Raw genomic sequence first — 18,722 nt, 5'->3', positions numbered from 1 at the left:
AACATTTCATGGAAGCATGCTGCTTCAGCCACTACAAAATTCAATGAACAGGGAAGAAGCACTGCAAAAGAAAAACACATCATGTGGCAGTACAACTCTACCCAACGCCACTAGTCAGCAGACTGACACATAAGTGTCACATCAAATGGCTTCTAGCCTGAACTACCACAGGCTTGTCCCACACAGAACGTTTCCAGCTACTTTTGGGCACCTCCTCATGTATGGTGAATATAAGGGGTTATAATTCAAGTCATGTCTTCATAAAACTCATCTTCATGTTCACACTAATCCAATATATGTATAGAGATGTTTTATTTTAAATGTGATATACAAATCAACTGAAATTTTTGGTGAATTCAGTCTGCAAAGTAAGTACATATTAAAGCAGAAGACTGAAAAATATATACCAAATTATTCCAGTAGACTGTTTTAGTATGTTTTTGTGTGTGTGCACGCATGTGCATGCACACACATCAGTGAAGAGTTGAAAACAGGATAGAAAAAAAAAATAGTAAAATAACACTTACTTTAAGAGTATAGCCTTTAGGTATTGATGTAGAACCTTTCTCTCAGCTTTTTCGAGGATTTTGTCATAAGCTTTTGGTCGGAGATGTACAAAATCATTATTATAATCTTCTAAAGTAGCACAAATAGTTTTCACAGCATCACTACTTGTCATCCTAAAAGAAAGAAACTTCATTACAAATTTTGGCTTTTGAAGTAGTTGTGTGCTGTCAACTTAATGTGACAGTCCCCTGAAAGGAATACTACTGTTGGTTAGACCTAGGAAGCTGCACCGCTTCCTGTCAGCCTTGACACATTTCCTGTGTCCTTATGTTTACAAGGGAGAGACAAGCAGCTCCACCCAGCTAAACCTGCATCCAAAGACATGTTTCTGAGTTTCTGGATGCAGGCTTAGCTGGGTGTAGGTGCTTGTCTCCCCTTTGTAAACATAAGGACACAGGAAATGTATCAAGGCCGACAGGAAGCGGTGCAGCTTCCTAGGTCTAACCAACAGTAGTATTATTCCCTTCAGGGGACTATCACATTAAGTTGACAGCATACAACTACTTCATCGTATCACTACTGCATAAATCTCTCTGAAAGATTTAGAAATGTATTATTTCTAAATTTTGGCTTTTATTCTCAATAACAATTTTAGCAATGACAAAACAACTACTACTTGCCTGGTGAGTTTCAGAAAGAAGCTTTGTACTTGCTGTTTAGAAATTCTATGTAGATACAGATATGGCTTTGTGGTCAAGAAGTTTCCTTTACAACCACATGGTTTCAAGTTCAAGCCCACTGTACAGCACCTTGGACAAGTGAGTGTTTCCTACTATAATCTTAGGCTGACCAATAGATTGTGAGTGAAACTTGATAAGTGAAAACTATGTAGAAGCACAAAATCAGACCTAAAATAACTTTCCTAAGCCTTGATTTTTTATACATTGCAAAATAGGGCAATTTATTCAAGATGGCTGTGCCCTTATGAAATATGTGCTTGCATGCTTCAGCATATATAATAGCATATTGTAATGATGAGGCCTCATCGTTTTCTTCACATTCCAAGAAAGTAGCAGCTGCTGAATTAAAATACTGTGCATTTGTTGCTGAGCATAATTTCCCAATTTCTATTTTGGACCACTTACCTGGCCTTATTGCAAACACCTGTCCTGATTCTAAAATCGCCCAGGATGCAAAGTGTGCCTGAATGAAAGGCACATACATCTTTCTTAAAGCCATTGGACCCTATGGCTTTAATGCTTTATTAAAAAAACTTCATTCATCAAAATTCTCACTCGTTATTGATGAAACAACTGATGTTTCAACACTAAAACAACTTGTCCTGGTTTCCAGATATTATGATGTTGAAATTCAAAAGACAGTCGACGATTTTCTTACACTTATAGAAAAACAGGATTGCAGTGCTACAGGTATATACAACTGTCTTCTATCATTTTTAAATGAACATGCTATTCCTCTGGAAAATTTGATAGGTTTCGCCTGTATAATGCAAATGTTATGATGGGAAGCAAAGGAGGCGTTCAGCACTTGTTGAAACAGAACAGGCCAGATCGTTTTGTGCGAGCCTGTGTTTGTCATTCTTTACACTTAGGTTCATCAAATGCGTGCAATGAATTACCGAATTCTGTCAAAGAATTGACAAAAAGTGCATACTTTAGTCACAGTCCTAAAGATCTGCAGAAAATAGCTTCAATTGATCCTCACAAAATCCTGCATGCAAGTTGCACTAGATGGCTGTCTCTCAAGCAAGTTGTGCAGCGCATTTCAGAGCAGTGGCCAACACTGCTGGCACATTTCATACAAGCAACATTAGAGGGTGGGTATCCGATTACGGCTCGACAAATTCTCATTGAAATGAAGCATCCTCTTACAAAGATGTATTTAGCATTTCTCTTTCATTTTAAACAACGTTAACAAACTTAATCTGGAATTCCAGGCCAAAGGCTATCAGATGCATAAGCTTAAAAGAGCCATCAACGCTGGAATGAAGGGAATTTTGAGCAATTTCATCAGACCTGACTTACTTTCTGTCATCAATGTGTGTGAGACTAATGTCAATGATGCAGCAACACACCAACCATTAGATTGTATCTACTTTGGTGCTGTAGCTGAGAGAATTTTATATGAAAATGCTACCATCATTGCCCCTGATGAATTGTTGACTTTCCAACAGAATATACTACGATTCTTTGTTAGTCTTTCAAATCAAATGCTCGTGCGGCTTTCGTCTTGCGATATGCAGAACAATTTGGAGCCTGGTGCAGCCTTCTGGCTCGCCAGTCCTCAGTCAAACCATCCAACCCATGCCAGCATGGAAAGCAGACGTCAAACGACGACGATGATGATGATAATATTCAGGAATGGTGCCACTTGATGGTGCAAGGTTGTTCTTTCATCCCGTATAACGAGCTAGAAAAATTTTGGTTTGCTGTTTCACAAGAGAAATGTGGTGTACCGCTATCCACTGTCGTCATCCTTTATGCTCAGTCTTCTTTCTTTACCACACTCCTCTGCATCGTCAGAAAGAATTTTCTGTTTCCCACAATATCAAAACTAAAAATCAAAATTGCTTGAAAACTTCTACACTTATTGCTTTTATGAAGTCGAAAACTTTGTTATGAAATACTGATTGTACAACACGGGAGCCAAATGAACAACTTTGTAAAACATTATTTGAAAAAAATTGGTACAACAGAGAACCTTCTCACAAAGATGATTTTTCTTTTTGATGTCCAAATATTCAACGTTTCAATAAATGTTTTCCAAATCAGAAAAATGTATAAAAAGTTCGTTTTGACTGTATTTGTGGGCTTCAGTAAAATTTTATATATTTTGATCAGATTCTGTACGTTTTTAAAAAAAATTCTGTATGTTTTGAAAAAAACCTTTGGCAATGCTGATAGTGATGTACCTTGATGTCCTGTAACCATAGTAGTTTGTAAGAACAAAAGAGACTGAAATAAAAACTAGAGTTGATATGAAGGAAGCATCCCAACATTTCTTCAATCCCATGATAAAAATGAGTGAAGGAATAAAAAGAAATAGAGAAAGAAGAATCAAAGGGACATGTTATGACCAACTTGATTCCTTTAAATCTATTACAGGAAATTTTAACTCAACAAAATTTAATGGTTTTGGTTGGGAATTTCACTGATGAAAGCAAATAAAAACTAAAGCATTTAAAATACAATAATAAAGCTGAGTGTAGGAGTATTCACAATAAGGTATTTTCTTGAAGGTGTGGATCTGACACTAAATGTTTATCTTGGTAGACTGGTCTGAAAGTTGTTCTTGAAGAAATTTTATAGATGGATAATTATCCAGAGTATCATGATCTCTATCATGTGAAAGCGTTACTTATTTTCCTGTACGATAATCTAAGGCAAATTTATTACTCTAATCCCTCAATAACAACCACAGAATTCATGTAGTGGATGATGGGTTCATCAACATATGCAATTATAATCAAGACATAAGTTGTTAACCAATGAAGAGATGGTGTATATTGTTAAAGATATCAAAAGTAATTCTAATTTACCATTGTTTAGTCATGAGTTGTTCTAAGTGACCACTTGTATGTAAATCCAACAACACCACATCTAATAAGATCTCTAACCTGGAAAAATAAATAAATGAATATTCATTAAAACATATTTTTATAAAATGAAAAGTATTGAAAAGTAGAAGGATACTTTGAAAGAAATGAAGCTAGTATGCTTTGCTGGATGTGCAATGTCAGTGTGCGAGTACAACAAAGTATAAGCATCTTGAGAGAAAAGTTGGTATGGTCATGTGATGCATATGGACAAGGACAGCTGTGTAAAGAAGTATCAATCTCTAATTGTGAAGGGAACCTGAGGAAGAGGTAGACCCAGGAAGACATGGGATGAGGTGGTGAAGCATGATATTCAAAAGTTGGGCCTCACAGAGGCAATGACTAGTGACTGAGACTTTGGTGATACACTGTTCTTGAGAAGACCTGTCAAACCAACTGAAATCGTAGTTGTGGCTGATGCTGGTGTTATGCAACAGGTACCTGTGCTGGTGGCACGTAAAAAGCACCTTTACTTTACATAATGATATTTTATATGATTTAGACAACCTTGATTGATTAGTATGTAAAAAATACTGAGTAATAGATTTAAATCATGGACTGCAAGTAATAAAAATCAGACTGCTGGTGCAGCAAAAAAAAAAATGCACCTAGTACACTCTCTTAAATGGAATGGTGTTAGGAAGAGCATCCAGCCACAGAAACCATGCTAAAACTGAAACACTGGATCAAGAAATGGTCCTCCAATCCACTGAAGTTTGTCAAACCATCCAGACCATATCAACATGGAAAGTAGCTGTAAAATGATGATGAGATAACATACTTGAGGATATTTTTACTACTGTTCAATGCAAATTTAACATCAAAATTTAACTATTATTTGAAATATATATAAAAAGGAATACCCAAACTCTCCGACATCAGTAAATTTATCAGCAAGTTGAAGGAAATTATCTTTGCGTATCATATTGTGATCATCTTCATCTTCTGTACGTATATTTTCTTGACCTTCTAGCTCCAAAAACCGTTTACGAAGTTGTCTGACATAACCAGCAAATGCCAAACAGTTGTTGACATGAGCAATCTGGTGAGAAACAAGAAAAACCAATAAAAAAAATTTTAATTTTTATCTTGAAAAAATATTATATAAAATTATTTGTCAAAATGTTAGTGTTAAACCTCTGACCACATAGGCAGAAGTTCAGATCTTGTTGTGCCCTTCAGCAAGGCATCTGATACTACTTGCCTGACTGAACTAAAATGAAACTAGCTCTCCTCCTCTTCTTTCATGATTGACTCAGTGCTTAAAAAGGTATCAAAGTATAAAAGTGATCCAACTAACAAACCATTGCAAATATCAAGGGAGGAAAATAGATACGTTTGTTTTTTAATGAAAGAATTAGAACTATCAAAATGCTTTATTCACAAGCAGTACTTGTAAGACAAAAGAAAAATGAGATGAAAGATAAAGGAACCAATTTTATGCCACTATTAATTAAAATAATGGGTATTAGTACAATTAAATTATAAAATAGACAAGTGTGAAGAATATCTAAATATTAGCATAAGAATAAAATTATTTTTTTTCCATGAGAAATTGTTAGGAATAACCACAAGGAATAAATAAACATTTATCATTTGCTCAACTACACATCCAATGGATGACCATCCAGTCTTTTTGTCTTTTGCAATGACCATCCTGTCTTTTTGTGTTTTGCAATGACCATCCTGTCTTTTTGCCTTTTGCAAAGACCATCCTGTCTTTTTGTCTTTTGCAATGACCATCCTGTCTTTTTGCCTTTTGCAAAGACCATCCTGTCTTTTTTGTCTCTCCAGGACTAAAGCGTATAATTAGTTAGAGATAAAATAGTTACATAAATAATTTATGAAATAACTAATTCACAATTTATGAATTCAAATCCACTGTAAACTTTCATTGTTTCTAAGTACAGTACTATAGGAATAATAACTATATTATCTGGGAATGTTACCAACAAAAGATGGACATCAAATCCAAGAAGAGAGGTATTTCTCATCCACATCAGAATATAAACTCAAAAGCCTTATATGTTTAAGAGATATTTATGTAAAAGATTTATGCTTAGCTGAAATAAGAAGATAAACGGGTGCCATTTTACTGGTTAATAGTTGACCTGCTATACCTCATGCAGCATTATATATATATGTGTGTGTGTGTGTGTGTGTGTATACATGCATATATATAATATATATATGTATACATACATATATATAATATATATATGTATACATACATATATATAATATATATATATATATATATATATATATATATATATATATATATATATATATATATATATATATATATATATACATATTTGTTTTGCAAGATTTTTGATGTGAAATTGTGTGTTGAAACAGATGTTGTTGTACTTGGGGATGGTCATATTGCCAGTTTAGCCAATAAAAACACACGCACTGTATATATAAAGCTTCAGCTTTATATTACATTAATCTTAATCTTATACTAGGAGCTAGTATAAAGGTCACCCTAAAAGGCCACACCTTTAAATTTAACAACAAATTATACGCCCAGGACGAGGGGGCAGCCATCTGTGTTAGTATCGCCGGTAATGTAGCCAATCTCTTCATGGTATGGTGGGACAGAAGGCTTAAGGAACGCCTGACACAGAACTCCATACTCGTGAATGTGTACTCTCGATATGTCGATGATATCAACTTAGTGGTAAAGACACCCCCACAAGAGAGTACTCCTGAAATAGAAATAGAAACTAAGACTATGGAGAGCATCCAGCAAATAGCTAACTCCATCCACCAGAGTATTAAAGTTACGATAGACTACCCTACTAAACACCCTAACCATAGATTACCTGTATTAGATACTGAATTCTGGCTAGAAACTAAAAACAATAAAACCAGAATCCTCCATTCACACTATACAAAACCTATGGCCTCCAAATACCTGATCCATCAGAACTCGGCTATTGCGGACAATGCCAAATTCAACATATTGATGGCAGACCTCGTCAGAGTAATGCGAAATGTCTCCTGCATGTGCGACCCTACAGAATTAAAGAGACATATACAATTTTTCGTCCACCGCATGCAGTTCTCAGGTTACAGCCATAAAGAAAGGATCAGGGTATACAAAGGAGCTATGAAGAAGTTTGAAACAATCAAACGCAACGATAGGAATGGGATTTGCCCACTCTATAGGAGCAAATCATGGAACACCATAGAAAGGACTAAGAAGAAAATAGGGAAGGCAAGCTCATGGTACGATAGCCACAAGTACCAGAGCGTCATGTTCGTCGACACCACCCCTAGAGGCGAACTGGTGTACTGCTTTAGAAGGGCCCTAGACAAACTTAAGCTAAGAATTAAGGTTGTTGAAAGGCCAGGCAACCCTATTAAATCCCTTATCAGTAGAACATACCCTTTCAGTAGAACCCCCTGCACTGATAGGAACTGTATCGTATGTAGATTTAGCCCACAAACGAACTGCAAAACCAGAAATGTGGTCTATAGTATAAGATGTACAGAGGGACGATGCAGAAATAAGACAATGACATATGTAGGCGAAACAGCAAGGAGCATAGGGGAGCGGGCAAACGAACATTGGAGGGAACTTAAGGAAGGGAAGAACTCATCAGTTCTGTACCAGCACGCTGAGCAAGAACATAGAGGCTCAATCAACAACATAGAAATTAAAATCTTATCTACACATAGCAGTGATGCAGCACTTAGACAAATTACTGAAGCTACACACATAATAGAAGAGAAACCTAGCCTGAATAGGAAACTAGAATGGAACACTAACACACACCACTAACAAACCACAAACCACAACATGTGACAACATGTTACCCATAAACTAATAATAATATGAACAAAATATAATACAATACATAGATAAACAAATGGAATTAAATACTACATACGTTAACAAAATTTAATTAAACACAAAAAAAAACACACACACAGTAGATAAAAAAAAACAAAAAACACACACACACATGAACAAATAAATAAATAAGAACAAATACAAACGAACACGTATTAACAGAGAATATAGGTGATACAGACACTCCCCATACACACACATGCACTTACAAAAGACATAGACACATTGAAGGACACGCATGCGTAGACACATACAATAGGAATACAAAATGGCTGATAGTTAGCAAGGTGAGACACACATAAGAAAGAAGGAAACAAAGGACCACTGATGAGGTCACAGAAGTGTGATGAAAGAACTCTGGCTGAAATAAGATTAAGATTAATGTAATATAAAGCTGAAGCAAATTAACACCAAATATACAGTGCGTGTGTTTTTATTGGCTAAACTGGCAATATGACCATCCCCAAGTACAACAACATATATATATATATATATATATATATATATATATATATATATATATATATATATATATATATATATATATATATATATATATATGTATACATACATATATATAATATATATATATATATATATATATATATATATATATATATATATATATATATATATATATGCATACATACATATATATAATATATATATATACATACATACATATATAATATATATATATATATATATATATATATATACACACACACACACACATATATATATATACACACACACACACACACACACACAAATATGTACACATGTATATATGTGTTTTTAAATGTTTGCTAAGCCTTAAGTGCCTTTTTAAGGATCAGTACCCTAACTTCAATTATATAGTATAAGACAGATGAGAAATAAATCTCTCCATGGATAGGATGCAAGGTTATATTCCCAAATGTCCTGCTACTTATTCCCAATAGCTATGTGAATAGAAGCAATGTTCAACTATCTGATGAACAATGGTAAAGTGAACTGTAAGAATTATCTCTTATGTGAATTGAAGTAACACCAATAGCAAATTCGAACACATAACCTGCTGAATATTGTCAATAACACACAGTCAATAGCAACAACTTTTTGTCAATAACTATTGTCAATAACACTCACTTTTATTATGTTTAGAATAGCAGCAGCACTGTATAAAAGGCAAGCTTTCTAACAAACTGACAGTTTTGTGCTGAAACCTTTCCAACATTAATTTACTTGTGGAGAAGATTAGACTCTACCAAGCAAGTTTTCTTTAGATAGTCTACATAGTGACATTTTCAATGGTTCAGATAACCATGATTAATTAGTATATAGTACGTGTTGAATAATAAATTCAAATTGTGGATTTTCACTTTTGTTCTATAAGAAATACGAGTAAAAATAAACAAACAATTACCATGTACTGAGGAAAATATATTGATTCATTGCGATTACCAATGTGTCTTTCTTTGTAGACTTTCATCTCAACTGGAAATAGGAGAAAAAACAGCTATTAATATGTATTAAGACATTATCATCATCATCATTATTATTATTTTTAATGAGCTGAACAAAAGCAGTAAGCTGGAAGAGTCCTTAGAGACTAAAAAAGAACAAAAACAAAATGCCTTGTGTTGCTTATTCCAACTCTTTATATTCTGAGCTCAACTCCTGCCAAGGTCAAATTTACTTTCTGTCACTTTCATGAATAAAATAATATGTCAGTGAAGTAGTGGGGAGTGGGGTCAATGTAATTGACTGCCCCACTCTAGCCCTCAGAAGCACTAGCCTTGTGCCTAAATTAAAACATTAATATTATTATTATTTACTTTTAATCTGCATGCTTGTTACAATCACTTGCCAAGATACACCCAGCGTCCTAGAGCAAGTGAAGGATAAGAGATGTTACAGTATGACTGAAAGTTTGGGGAGGGGAAGTGGTAGGGGCAGTAGTGAAATATCTTCATGTAATACAACATAGACATTTAAATTGATAGGGTTTTTCTAAGGATGTGATTAGTACTTGTCAGTGCAATCTTTAGGATTTCTCTGAGACCTGGTTCTCCTGGGATATTATCTAGATGTTTCTGACATCCTTTTCTTATCATGCCTAAGGTACCTACAATAACAGGAACAGTTCTTGCTTTAAGATGCCACGTCTTTTGTATTTCAATTTCCAGGTCCTTATATTTACTTAATTTGTCAAATTCCTTTACAGGTATATTTTTATCAGTGGGAACAAATCTATTAATCTACAAGTATTTTCTTCCTTGTCTTTAATGACTATGTCTGCTTGATTAGCCTGGATCATTCTGTCGGTGCTGACTGGAAAATCCCAGAGGATAGTGACATTTTTACCTTCAACAACTGGCTCAGGACAATGTTCATACCAGTTAAGCAGAAGTGCTGATTTTGTAGCATAAATACTGTCCTACCCTATCATGGCGATTTTTGTATTATTAACATTATTATTGTTGTTGTTGTTATTATTATTATTTGTCTAAAGCGGTGAGCTGGCAGAATCGTTATTACTATTATTATCATTATTATTATTATTATTATTATTATTAAGGAAGGTGAGAGAGGGGTGGGCTGCCTTTCATCACTTTAGAGTTGATGAAATAAGTACCAGTAGAGCATCAGGGTTGATGCAATCAATTAGTTCCCTTCCCACAAAATTTTCAGGACATGTGCACATAATACAAAAGATTATTATTATTATTACAGCAACAAGCTGGCATAATTGTTAGCATACTAGGCAACATGTTTAGTGACATTTCTACCAGCTTTATTTTGTGATTTAAAATTCCACCAAGGTCAACTTTGCCTTTCATCCTTTCAGGGTTGATAAGTAAGTAAATTTCAGGCCTTGTGCCTAGAGTAGAAATTAGCAGAAATGGGAAAGTGACAAATAGAATACTTTGCAGTATTTACTTATGTCTTTTTGTGTTCTGAGTTCAAAACCCAGCAGGCTCAATTTTACTTCTCACCAATGAGTACAACTAGAAGTGATTAAATCAACTACACCCTTTCTGTAAATTTTTAGCTTTATGCTTATACTAGAAATTATCATTATTAAGGTGGCAAGTTGGCGGAATCGTTAGCACACCAGATAAAATGCTTAGTGGCATTTCATCCATCTTTACATTTTGAGTTCAAATTCTGGTGAGGTCAACTTTGCCTTTCAGCCTTTCGGGAGTCGATAAAATAAGTACCAGTTGAACACTGGGGTCAATAAAATAAGTACCAGTTGAACATTGGGGTCGATGTAATCAACTCCTCCTCTTACCCCCCCGCCAAATTGTGCTCTTGTGGCAAAATTTGAAACCATTATTAAGTTGGTAAGCTGGCAACGCCATTACAGCACTGGACAAAATGCCTAGCAGCATTTTAATACATCTGTATGTTCTGAGTGCAAATTCCACTGCCTTTCATCTTTTCAGGTTCAATGAAGTAAGTACCAAGTACCAATTGAGCAGTAGGGTTAACGTTATCAACTAGTTCCCATTTCCCAAATTTCAGGTCTTGTGCCTATAGCAGAAAGGATTATTATTATTATATCAGAAGGAATGGAAGAAACAAGTAAACAGAGGACAAAATGCCATGCAGTATTTACTTCCTTCCCTCTACATTTTGATTTTAAATCCCATCAAGATGAACTTTATTTTTCATCCTTTCAAAGACAATATTTAATAAGTACCCATGATATCTTGATGTCAAATCACTCGACTGTAATCATCATCATCATCATCATTTAAAATCCACGTTCCATGCTGGTATGGGTTGGATGGTTTGACAGGATCCAAATGGATTTAAGGACTGCATCATGCTCCATTGTCAGCTTTGGCATGATTTCTATGGCTGGATACCCTTCTTAAAGCCAACCACTTTACAACATATATTTGGATGCTTTTTTTCATGCCATTAGCAACACCAAGGATACAATGCAGCTCACAGGATGATGAATCCTGGAGTTGGGGTGGCTCAGTTACAAATTCATACTTTTATGTAGCTATAAGAAATCACTGTTACTATTAAGAATAAACAAGGAGTGGAAAAAGGTAAATGTTCAACATGGCAGGGGAAATATGGCAAATATTTTCAATGATAGAGAAAATGTACATCTGACAGATACTCTTTTACTTGTTTCAGTCCTTTGTGGCCATGCTGGAGCACCGCCTTTAGTCGAGCAAATCAACCCCAGGACTTATTCTTTGGAAGCCTAGTACTTATTCTATCGTTCGCTTTTGTCGAACCACTAAGTTATGGGGACATAAACACACCAGCATTGGTTGTCAAGCGATGTTGGGGGGACAAACACAGACACAAACATATACACACACATACATATATGTATACATATATACAACAGGCTTCTTTCAGTTTCTGTCTACCAAATCCACTCACAAGGCTTTGGTCGGCCCAAGGCTATAGTAGAAGACACTTGCCCAAAGTGCCACACAGTGGAACTGAACCCGGAACCATGTGGTTGGTAAGCAAACTACTTACCACACAGCCACTCCTACGCTTATGGATGTTCACAGAATCATTTGCAAATCCACTGAGATTTTCGACAAACAGCATAATAACTTTCTTTGCTAATTCTGCCACCCCTACGCCTGTTGATGTTCACAGAAGAAATACCAGGGAGCTTAAAATATTATACTTAAACGATTTGATTTATGAATTACTGTTGACAGTTCAACAGGTTTTGATGAGTCCCAGGACTGTATATCAAGCTGACATTGAAGCTCAACACAGTCCTCATAAACTTTGGATCCAATTGAACCATCCTACCTATGCGAGCATGGAAGACGGACATATGATGATGATGATGATGACTGGTAGTGGATAGAAGACAGCATAAAATTTGGATAAAAAATATTTAACAGAAGTTTTTTCTTAATAAAGAAGAAAAAATTGCTGGAAACAATTCAACTTATTCAACTCATGCCAAAACTGTAAAATATATAAAGACCCATAGATAATGTAGATGGTGTAATAAAATATGAAACTAGAGATGTGTTGTGACTTAAGTAAATGAGAAAAAGGTGTTTTATATACTCAGTTTATCTTTTGCCAAATCAGTCTAAAAATAGAGAAGAGAAAAATTTAATCTGTTGAAAAAACTAGTTTAGTCTACTTACACTTGTAATCATTTGCAAATCCACTGAGATTTTCGACAAACAGCATAATGACTTTCTTTGCTAATTCTGCACTCACTGTCTGAGCAACTTGCAACTAAACCAAATAAAATACAAAAAGGAACTTTGAAACAAAGTTTATAGAAAATGAACAAAGTTACACAACCCTTTCCCTTTTTTTTTATGTGTGTATATGTGTGTGTGTGGGGGACTATATTCTATTTCTTTATTTTCAAAAGAGCAGTGTATTTTCATACTTGTTTTGAGTGTAAATTTCAGCTTCATTGTGGCTGTGAGTATATTTTAATTCAAAGCTTAGCAAATGAAATTTTCCCTATCAGATATTTTTAAAGCAGATACTATCAAAGAATAATTGAAGAACGATCTATTTAATGTTATATGGCTGGAATATCCTACAAGTGAAATCAAAATAATTCTTAATGGAATTACCTTTACAATTTGAAAAATTAAGAAAAAATTTAAAAATAAGAATAACTCAGCAGAGTTTATTGAAAAACAGAAGCAAACGAATTATATCTTTAATAAATAATATTTAACATTCAAAGAAACTGAATAATGGATCTCAACTTTTATAGATACAATAAATTGTGGATGTTGTAAAGATAATTTATGGACACTGAGTATTTTAAAATCTGCCTTTTATTTAAATAAGAAAGACAAAATTAATGTGTTCAGAAAATGATAAGACTTGTTCCTTCAAGAAACTTACATTCTGATCAACCATCTCAAAAATAATAAGCGTCATTGGTGTACTGTAGTATTTATCTTTATCTTGCTCAGGTAACTCTTCTTTGAACCAGTCCTGGAAATTAGGAATACATACATATTAACAAACATCAAAATGCTTGCTTTATGATAGAAAAATATATGACATAAACATTTTACATACAGATGTACAAATATCTCCACGAAATACGGGAGGTTATGAAGTTATAAATATTTGGTACCTAAATTAAATGAAGCATGAAAGATTGGTTATTGTGCCAAGAGATAACAAAGTACCCACAGCAGATGTGAACTCATGGTCCACAATATTGTGGACATTAGGTGTTCCATCATGTCATTTCTGCTCATCATCATCATCATCATTTCATGCCAACATGGGTTAAACAGGTTGTCATGGATCAAATGAATTCTGATTTAAAGTTACTGCCCTCGTATATGGATTGGAGAGAATAACTTATTCATATATTCCACTTCTGGCATAGTTTCTACAGCTTACTGCCATTTCTATTGCCTACTACTTCACAAAGTTTACTGGGTGAATTTTATTGTCCACTGGAAGATGTATTGTCCTTGACAAGACTAAAGGGTCTCCTGTGCCAGCCACTTTACAGAATATTCTGGGTACTTTTATCATAGCACCAGCACTGCATAGTCATTTTACCTCAGCAAGACTAAAGAGTCCTCCCTATGTTGTCATCATTCATTTTCCAAACACTCTATCATCATCATCATCATCGTCGTTTAACGTCTGCTTTCCATGCTAGCATGGGTTGGACGATTTGACTGAGGACTGGTGAAACCAGATGGCTACACCAGGCTCCAATCTGATTTGGCAGAGTTTCTACAGCTGGATGCCCTTCCTAACACTAACCACTCCAAGAGTGTAGTAGGTGCTTTTACGTGCCACTGGCACGAAGGCCAGTCAGGCGGTACAGGCAACGGCCACGCTCAAATGGTGTATTTTACGTGCCACCTGCACAGGAGCCAGTTCGGCGGCACTGGCAACGATCTCACTTGAATGTCTTTACACATGCCATCTGCTACTCTTGACATAAAACCTGCAAATGCTCAACATGCAAATGTTCTATTTTAAATATGTTTTCACTGCCAGCTCAATAACCAGTAGTTACTGTACACTTACAGTCATTAAGAAGTCAAAAGAGAAATTAGGAACAGAAATAATTTAAACATGAAGAAGATTTGGTGTAATGAAATGAGGTTTTTAAATAGTAATATTTATCTAAAACATTAATACTAAGAATAGGTACAAAAATAAAATAGCAGTCTATCAATTAGCTGGGAATCATGCTGTCTCTTTTCTTTACCTTTTCTACTACAGTATGTAGTATATATGGAGGTGCATGGCTTAGTGGTTGGGTGTTGTACTCCTGACCATAAGACTGTGGTTTCAATTTCTGAGCTAGGTGATGCATTGTGTTCTTGAGCAAGATACTTCACTTCATGCTGCTCCAGTTCACTTGGCAAGCAAAAATGAGTGACTGACTGGCATCCCATTCAGTAGGGGAATATATACACCACAGAATCAAAGAAAACAGCTTTATGATCCAATGGCTTGGAAAGGAGCTTTGAGAAATAGTATAGGAGCTAACTGGTCTTGTGTCACTTCCATTCAAGTACTCCTAACTCATTCATCTCTCCTCTTCCTTTCATCAACCATATTGTGTTTACCATCCAGGCTCATGCATTAACCACTGTAGTGCATTACTGTGCTTGAGAAGACCTGCCCACCACAACAGAACTGAGAACATAAAACCAACAACAATTACAAGATATGAAATAAATATTATATGGAAAATGTTTCCATGAAAGAAATAGACATAATCAAGTGCAATTTACTTTTTCATCACTTTTCAAGGCATTGTGAGTCCATTCTATAATATCTTTCCTTTTATTCTTTAAAAATCTGAAAAGAAATAACAGGATATTTGTATAATTATAATACAAATTACACTTTCTTCCTTAATTCCTTCAAGAATGTATTAGACCAATAGTATTATATTATAATCTTTTTCCTATTGCTAAATGTCTAGCATCTCAATTTATAACAAATCTCTCAACCAGAAACTCTATTTTTCTTTGACAAGAATAAAATTCGAGTTGATGAGATTAAATTTATATGCCCTTCTTGTTATATTAATGTAAACATTCATTCTTTTGTTTTAAGCTTGATTTTTTTATATTGGTAACAGCTGAAGGCAATATTCTTATGATCTGATGCTCTTTCTGACACCTGTCGCTTCCTGCTTTATAAATAAATGGGCTTTTATTCCACTATTTTGAGAATGCAGAAAGCTACAGGACCTAATATTCACTGAGAATGTAAATATGATGTCACTGTTTTTTCGCTCAGGTAATCTCATGCAAAGAGCAGAAATGATAACTTTCACACACACACACACACACATGACAGGCTTCCAAACAGTTTCCATCAACTAACTTCACTCACAAGGCAATTAGTAGGTCTAAGGCGATAGGAGAACATACATATCCAAAATGCTACACTGATAATAAAAGCAAAATTAGGTCAAGGGCACTTAGTCCATTAACTGCCCAGACACTAATTTTTCATATGATAAAAAATAAATAATAAAAAACTTACTCATCTTGTAACATTTCAACCACATCATTTTCCAAGAGTGGCCCAAGGTCTTTGGTATCAAAATTTAATTCTGGGTTTTTCATAAGTTCTGGAGAACTGAAAGTATTTGGCATTAAATATTTGTTAATTTATAGTTTTGATAAGAAAATTCAATAGCTAAAAATATTTAAAATCATTTAGAAAAAGTTAGCCTGTTTCCAATCTTATCTTGTACACTGATTACTAGTTGATATGAAAGTAAAAATGTTTTTCTGATTATTAAATAAAATACATGTTTAAATTCTATCAAATTGGTCTCTTATGCCTAGAAAAATGCAGCCAGCTCATGAACTAACAACACACACACTTTGTGTATGAGTGTTTGATTTTGTTTATATACCTTGAACTGCTTCTAATTCATATTTGAGTTATTTCTGTGGCATGAAACATTGGGACATGCCAGTAGAAGGTTTTTAAACCATTTAGCATAAAGTCATAGTCAGTGACATAGCTTGCAGCAGGCCTTGCTTGGTATGAAGCATTGATAAGTCACAACAATGACAAAACATTGATGTGTGTTGCTCTGAAAAGGGACCTGATGTGAGTTGTCTTGCTTGCCTATGGCTTACTTTCAGGAGTTTTTAAAATCAGGAGCATTGAGAATATATTCTCTTACACCTAAAAAAATGAAGGCAATCCACAAACTAGTAACATAGACACACCTTGTGTATGTGTGTTCGATTTTGATTATAATTGGCTTTATGTTTAATTACAGTAACTGTTAATGTACATACAAGCTTCCATCAAAGACAGATTCCAAAATTACCAGGACTGATTATAAAAGATAAGTTGAGTTAAGGATTTCTATTTCAAAACTAGTGCATAATATAATTCCAAGTTTTATAAAAATTTATGAGATATTTCAAGCATCAAATGTCATCTCATATTGCTATCTACAAAGAATATGTCAAATTATAAGTTCATTCCCCAAAATGTAGATAACTAAATCAATAGGATATTAAGAGGTTAGAGGTTTATATTCTAGCAGCTGCAATTTTGTATTTGTGGTGTAGACATTTAACTGTTAACCGCCAAATATGCCAAGCTAAATTGATACTACAGGGAGATACAATCTAGAACACAATAAGGTAAAGTGTGAAGATTGTTAGAGAGGATAAGACACTGAACTACTTGTTTGTAGATTCAACTCCACAACAGGAATTGCTTTGTGTTTCTAAATAAAACATTTCATTCTCCATTAAGTCAGTTCACCAAACTGTCAAGAATGTAGGTACCAGATCATTAGGAAATGATACCTATGAGAGATCAGGACTTTATCTTGTGGCAGACACATCTTTACAATGCTTCACAAAAGAAAAAAAAACACACTAAAAGGTTAAGCACCGACTCTTAAAATTATTGTAAGGCAGCAGTTCTTAATTTATGAGTCTTAGTATAAAAGTAAAAAACTCTTTAACTTTTGAAATATCTGAGAAAATATTCATGAATATGTTATGCCATAAGTGCCATGACAACATTTTCTGCAAACAAAAACTGAGGAATATTCCTCCCTGCAAAAGTATAAAATGTTAGGTACCTTCATTGGATTGTATTGAGACAAAAAAAAAAAAGAGTAACAAAAGATTATTGATTTAACAGAATGAATTGCGATGGTAACAGGTTGAGAGCCACTAGCTTACAGCTTAGGAGCTAACTGGTAAGTGGATCCTTCAGAACAATATAGTAGTAACCAAAAGAGAGGCCTTATTTCAGAAATGAAAATGTTACTCAGTATAATCTGCATTAAGGCTTTCTAAAGTATTAACATCAGTTAAATTTTTAAAAAGAAACCTTGGCTTAAAAGGAAGTTCCTTTGATAATGTTTTAGCAATATTAATATGAGGTCTTTATGAGAAGCAGAAATGGTGAATCCAAGAAGTGAAATAAAGTTACACAGAAGTAATTATGAACAGAGAATAAGACTTACTCATAGCTGTTTAACCATGTAAGTAATGTAATGAACTCATTTCCTTCTAATTGCTGCTGGATAAGATCTTTCAACTAGAATAATTAAATATAAAAAAAACAACAGTATATTAAATTCTTTTAAACAACAAAATAATATGAAAAACAGAATAGACAAAATGGCAATGAAAAGATACCAAATTAAAATAGTAATTGTTTCATTGATAATACAAAACTCTAGATGAATTCATTAAAGACAAGTTATGAAACTCTCATCCAATTCAACAA

The 18,722-nt window shown here is 34.3% G+C and overlaps 1 protein-coding gene across 1 annotated transcript in view; it reads right to left on the bottom strand.

The window, feature by feature from the left end:
* Positions 1-18,722, bottom strand: part of LOC106868053 (exocyst complex component 3) — a 48,790-nt gene that overhangs the window by 7,225 nt on the left and 22,843 nt on the right. Inside the window, exons 12-20 of the mRNA XM_089349406.1 lie at positions 18,457-18,530; positions 16,491-16,586; positions 15,728-15,794; positions 13,854-13,946; positions 13,127-13,220; positions 9,397-9,467; positions 4,987-5,165; positions 4,067-4,144; positions 528-680 (exon numbers count right to left, since the gene is read on the bottom strand). Of these exons, the coding sequence (XP_089205532.1) occupies positions 528-680; positions 4,067-4,144; positions 4,987-5,165; positions 9,397-9,467; positions 13,127-13,220; positions 13,854-13,946; positions 15,728-15,794; positions 16,491-16,586; positions 18,457-18,530 (905 nt within the window). The remainder of the gene's footprint in view (positions 1-527; positions 681-4,066; positions 4,145-4,986; positions 5,166-9,396; positions 9,468-13,126; positions 13,221-13,853; positions 13,947-15,727; positions 15,795-16,490; positions 16,587-18,456; positions 18,531-18,722) is intronic.

This window comes from Octopus bimaculoides, chromosome 3 (genome assembly GCF_046866305.1).
Source record: "Octopus bimaculoides isolate indiv1 chromosome 3, ASM4686630v1, whole genome shotgun sequence".
NCBI classification, from domain to species: domain Eukaryota; kingdom Metazoa; phylum Mollusca; class Cephalopoda; order Octopoda; family Octopodidae; genus Octopus; species Octopus bimaculoides.
The sequence above is the reverse complement of the archived record's forward strand: the minus strand, read 5'-3'. Positions and strand labels throughout refer to the sequence as shown.